At 38.2% G+C, this 6,316-nt stretch overlaps 1 protein-coding gene across 1 annotated transcript; it reads right to left on the bottom strand.

Moving 5' to 3' along the window:
* On the bottom strand, window positions 1-4,695 carry Il2 (interleukin 2). The gene is made up of 4 exons (XM_052178772.1): window positions 4,534-4,695; window positions 4,375-4,434; window positions 1,591-1,737; window positions 1-163 (listed from the first exon to the last, which is right to left on the bottom strand). Exons 1-4 carry the CDS (start codon window positions 4,678-4,680, stop codon window positions 59-61), a joined length of 459 nt encoding a protein of 152 aa, XP_052034732.1. The 5' UTR covers window positions 4,681-4,695; the 3' UTR covers window positions 1-58.
* Between the last annotated feature and the right edge of the window lie 1,621 nt (window positions 4,696-6,316).

The following is a 6,316-nucleotide window of genomic DNA, read 5'->3' as shown; positions in this document are numbered from 1 at the left end:
TAAAGTTAAATATGTAAATAAATAGGAAGCCTGTGTGTTGTGAGCAGGAGGCACAAAATTACTGAGCCGAGGAGATGAGGCTCTGACAGAAGGCTATCCATCGCCGCAGGAACTCCACCACAGTTGCAGGCTCATCGTCGAACTGGCACTCGGTTCCAGAGCCCTGAAAAAGAGGATAACATTTTCAGGTCGTCACTTCACACACAGCTATTCTTCACTGAAGCTTTTAGGCATTTATTTTAACACTGGTTAAATATATTAAACATATGCATTTCTTGAATGATCAAAATTATTGGGCTATGTTTTATTATGATACCAAATAATAATAGCATACAAAATAAAGCTTTCCAAGTTGAGTACAAATGAACATTTGAATGAAAACACTGAACACTTCCGTAGTATCCAATTGCTTAGCCTTTTTTTTTTCCCGGTAAGTGTATATGCATCAATTTAGGCTTTTAGGAACGAAGAAATGATACTTGTTATATATTCTTTGCTAAATCTTAAGATTCTATTATTCTATTCTTTCCCCCAAGTCAGAATGGGAATAACCCAGTATAGGTTAGGACAAGCATCTATTGGGGGAAATTTTGAGAACTTTGTTATAAATAGATATACTTAACCTGATATCAGTGCAGAAGAATCACAAAGTTTGTACATGTGTAAATATTATACATTTGTTCTGTGGATTAGCTTTTTGGAAGCTAACCCTCTTTGCTAAAGGAGATATTTTAATTCTGTTTTTAGGTGACAAGATGAGAAGGAAATATTTTGACAAATTTATGGGATGGCTTTTCCAAATCTGACTGATTCCTTGTAAGTCAAATGAGGCAGATTATTTCTTTTAAATAAATATGCCTTTTTAAATAAGGTGCCATGGTCTTATATACCCTCTTTACATAGATACTTCAATGTTACAATATCTTGAATTTTTAATTTTTAAAAAATGTTAGAACACCTTCTTTGCATAGATGACGACTCGAGCCTTTCAGCATCTAGGTGACGTATCTCTCAGCCTGCTTTAAAAACCTCCAAGGGATATAGTGCACTGAAAATGTGACTTTGGTTTGGAAAGGACTAGCTCACACCCTTTTGGAGGCTTGCTGCTACTGCCTCATCAGAGTCTATGATTCTTGTTCATTTAAAAAACAAAGCCCCGAAGTGGGCTCTTCTGTCCTCCTCTGTCCATTCTAATGGCTGCCATTTTCTTGAGACAAATTTCTCTGTTCATCTACCAATACCAGCACAACTTCTCTGAAAAAACTGTTCAGATAATTTTCCTGATCTGATAAACGTGACAGCAGTAAGAGGTGCTTGTTTCTTGTGGAAAACTCAGTACTTTCTCTCACAACCAGTTCTATGCTGGTGTGGGAGGGAGCAAGGTATTGATGCTCCCAGTGTCCTTGCAGGTGATGGTACAGGTAGGAATTCTAGCATCATCCTGCAGTAGAAAGAGCCACTTGCACAGTGGCTTTAAACTTTGGCTGACTAAATGCACGGAACCCAACAAAGACCAGAAATGGCATGCAACTTAAAAATGCATTTCTTCTCCATTTTATCTCCAGATTAGCAAATAAAGCAACACCTTACCTTTAGTTTTATAACAGTTACTCTGATATTGCTGATGAAATTTCCAGCATCTTCCAATTGAAAGCTTTTGCTTTGAGTCAAATTCAGCACACGCTGCAGAGCTCCAAGTTCCTTTTCCAGGCACTGAAGATCTTTCAATCCTGTGGCCTAGAGGAGTAATAACCTTAACCATCAGCTCAGTTCACCTTATTCTGAAGAGCCAGAGAAGTTAATCCACAGTTTCCCTAATCAAGAGTAGGCAGCACAGGGCTGGAGAGATGACCCAAGGGTTAAGAGCACTGACTGCTCTTCTGGAGGTCCTGAGTTCAAATCCCAGCAACCACATGGTGCCTTACAACCATCTGTAATGAGATCTGATGCCCTCTTCTGGTGTGCCTGAAAACAGCTACAGTGTGCTTATATATAATAAAAATAAATCTTTTTTTTTTTTTAAAAAAAGTAGGCAGCACATAGCTTTTACCACTCCCTATTCTCAGTGTAAAGAGGGACTGAAGTAATTCATGCCGTAAATCTAGAAGAGCAAGAGCGCAAAACCATAAGGTTCATATTAACTATGATTAGGCCACTCTAGTGAGTTCTTCTAGCTTCACTAGGTTTTGTAAAAAGTCTGTGTTTCCCTACCAAAATGCATAGCACAAATTCAGACCATTGTTCCAATCTAGAAAGAAATCTGCAACGTTCACATTCTACATTCTAGTATCTAATCACAGAGTTGAGAATTACAGAATGGTAAGGGACAGGAATCCTTGAATGACAACTGTCATAGACCCAAATCTTACAAATTAGGTTATCATGGCCCTGAATGATGAGTGTCAAGATATCCAAGGAAGACACATTTAATATTTTCCTAAATTTATACTTCTCTGCAATTACTAAAGATGAATTTTTTAAAAAACCCATTTGTCAAGGCTAGAAAGATGGCTTCTTAGAGGTAAAGGCACTTGCTACCAAACTTCATGACTTGAGTTCAATTGCAGTGACCCGCCCACATTGTGGAATGACCCAACTTTCATATTTTGTTCCTCTGACCTCCACAGTTACACTGTGACACTGATGCATCTCCACACATAAAATAAATAAATAAATGAATAAATGAATAAATGAATAAATAAATAAATAAATTGAAATCTATTTGTTCCAATAAAATAAAAATATTTGGACAGAACAGTTGAGAGAATTTTTCTGATACATGTCTGAAATAATGTTTAAATACATCATGCATATTTACATACATAAACAGAAGAATATTGTCTACTTCTATAGCATACTATGATTTCCATAAAGTCAGCCACTTTAAGTCTACAGTGAAGTGGGTTATCTGCATTTTACCAAGTCTCACAGTCTGTGTCTTTCCCACAGCCACATGAATGGGGAGCAAGGTCGCCCAGTCAGTTGCTCCTTTTCATTAACCACACACTTTGAGTTATATGCTACTATTGTTTTTAAAATCTTACATACAGACTGAATGGAAGTTAAATGAAAACATCAGCAGAATTTACCACATTACTCTTGTTTTCAATAATTATTTTAAAACTTAGATTTCTAGGAATTTCACCACTCTCTAAATTAATGTGATCTCTGTTGTCTCTCTAACAATCTGTAGAGGAAGAGGTTTGCTCAAGACAACACATAGTTCCTGATTTGTCTACTATTGGCCTTCCAACTTGTTAAGGTGTGTTCTGGGTATTCAGTGTGGAGTTCCTTCCCTCACAGAACTCTCTAGTTCTTTATTGTTGGAATTGAAAATTTTGTGACTATAATTAAGCTGGAAGAACAATTGGGGCCTTTCCTCTCTGTCTCCTGTAGAACAGCTAGAGGCAAAGTTGCCCTGACTCAGTAGGAGTGTGTCTACAGCAGCCTCTTTGTCCCCTTAGATCCCATTTTGCTTTAAGCTTGGATTTATCCTGGAACAAGCTCTTTCTAGCACCAAAGTTGTCCATCTTCTTTTGACTGTCAGGACTAGAGCAAATTTCTACCTTTGATGTAGTGCTAGAAACTTGGGTAAGCTGTTTTGTTTCATACAACGTTCTGCCTCCAAAGGAGACCAAACACACACACACAAAACAACCTTTCAATATTGAGAGATAGTATCACATAGCAATATTACAGTTCTACAGAGGTTAAAAAGAGACTGTATAAATCCAAAACTGTTGTATACATCTCGGACTTTTTCTTCACTATCTATCACTAATAGTGTGTTTATCTGCTGTTGGCTAGACATTGTTCTGAAACCTGACAAGCGATAAGCATAGCAATTATCATTTATGTAAGTAGGTGAATGAGCATATGCAACTTCCTGAGTCCATGAGCACTAGGCCCTAGCAGGGCTGGGGCTCCACTTCAGATCATCAGCCCTAGAATCTGAATACTGGTTATTCTGTTCCTCAAAAATACAGTCTTATGAATCATTTAAAAACAGTAAATTATGTGTGAAATGAGACCCTCTGAAGTCAATCTTGACATTTTATAAGCTGAAATAATGCATCTTTCTCAAATACCTTTAGGACAAGCATAAAACAGAAATCAACAATCTTTAAATTATCCCAGCATCAAAATGCAATTATCTTGCATTTTCTTCTCATTCCCTCTTTCCCAAAACACAAAAATACAATGGAAAATTTTAGAGAAAACCATTTAAAAGAAGTACTATTGTCAAGATTTTTTACAGAGAGATATTGAAGAAACGTATTTTCTTCAGATGAGGTAGTATTCATTGGATCAGTCCACACACAAATGTCACTTTGGATTGATCAGAGTACCAATTGAACATAGAAACTCACTTACCTGCTTGGGCAAGTAAAATTTAAACGTGAGCATCCTGGCGAGTTTCAGATTCTTGTAATTCTGAGAAAGCATAACACATTGTTATTAAAACACAACCTTTGGCAAAAACAAAAACAAAAACTAAAGGTAGTGCTGTAGCTGTGATCGCCATGCACTTACATTCATCCTGCTCAGGAGCACCTGTAAGTCCATCAGCAGCTGCTCCAGGTGCTGCTGTGCTTCTGTTGTAGAGCTTGAAGTGGGTGCACCATTGACAAGGAGTACAAGTGTCAGTGCAACACAGGATGCGAGCTGCATGCTGCACATGCCTGCAGGACTTGAGGTCCCTGAGGAGTGATTAGCAGGGGTGATAGGCAGCTCTTCAGCATGGGAGGCAATTTATACTGTTAATGCTGGAAAATAACATGGGGGTGTCATAGTGTTTTACATATTACACATATTTTCAGAGTCTACCTGTGTGGCAGAAAGCATTACCTTTGTTTTTCCTCTTCTGATGACTCTCTGGAATTTCTTTAAACCCCCATACACTGACTGAATGGATTTAGGTGAAATCCCTCTGGGTTGGGTTAGCCCACACTTAGGTGGCAGTTTTAATTCATACAATGAACGCCTTCTATATGAAACAAATTTTCCTCTGGGGTGGAGACAAAAAAGTAACTCATGAAAATGATCTCTTTGTCAAAACCATCCTGAACCTGTAAGCCTGTTGTGGTGGACAAACGCAAGAGGAGATAGATGAAAGAATAAATCTTTTAGATTTGTTGATTAGACAGGAAGAATATTGGTTTCCTGTTGCAAGATGGTTTTACCTTCTTATCTACACTATGAGCTAATTGCACACAAGGTGATAGATGGCTTCATACTGTTAGCCAGAGAAATAGAAAGCTAAGGACACCGAAAATGCTTGTTGGGCTTTGTTGTTGTTGTTGTTGCTTTAAATTTAACATGTTTTGTGTCTAAGTGTCTTGATGTTTATTATGCTTTTAAAAAAAAGTATGATGTCCAACAAATTCTCAGGAAGGGTTGCATCTAAGGATGTTGGTGCTATTTTTATGTTTCTAGTTGCACTTTCATTTTTAAAAAATATTTTTTGTGTGTACACACACCTGTGTGCATGTGTGTATGTATATGTGTGTATGTGTGTGAGCATGTTTATGTGCATGTGTGAGTATATGAGTGTGTGTGTGTGTGTGCATGTATGCCTGTGTGTATGTGTACGTGCATTTGTATACATATATTGTGAGTATGTGTGCCACAGTACACCTGTGGAGGACAAGTCTAGTCCCTTCTCTCCTGTCACCTTGTGTAACTCAGAAATCTAAACCCAGAAGTCATCCAGTCTGTGTGCCTACCTCTGCCACTAGCCTCTACCACTTAGCCATCTTGCCAGCCTCCTTCTCCCTTCTTCAATAGATTTGGATTTATCCTAAACATACCTGGGCACTCTGAGAGTACTAGCTAGGGAATATTCCCACGTGTTCTCAGGGGGTCAGCTGAATAGAATACATCAGATTCCTCTTCCTCAGTGAAATGCATTGGCTGAGTGATGAAATAGGAACACAGTTCCAAATCAACTGGTAGAGATGGGATTTTTCTCAGAAAGCCTGCCTGTAATGTCTCCAGTTTTAATAACTTGAATTGGTTTAGTCTTTATGCAGATGTTTACCATCTAAAACACCCTGGAGTACATAGAAAGGGAGAAAATATGTGTAAATACACAAATCAACTTAAGCCTCACCTATGGCACCACACACCTACCCATTTTGTAGATTCGAAAACTGAGAATCTAGGGTGATGAGATGGCTAAGGAGCTGGCTATACAATCCTTGCTCCCTGATCCCTGAAACTTGAATGTTCTGACTCTAGAATCTACTCTAGTACCATCTGTCTTCCTATCCCTGATCCTTGGACAGAGACAGATAACATCCTGCGTCATGGTGGA

This window comes from Apodemus sylvaticus, chromosome 4, assembly GCF_947179515.1.
Source record: "Apodemus sylvaticus chromosome 4, mApoSyl1.1, whole genome shotgun sequence".
In the NCBI taxonomy this organism is placed as follows: Eukaryota; Metazoa; Chordata; class Mammalia; order Rodentia; family Muridae; genus Apodemus; species Apodemus sylvaticus.
Note: the sequence above shows the minus strand (reverse complement) of the source record. Positions and strands in the feature narration are given on the sequence as shown.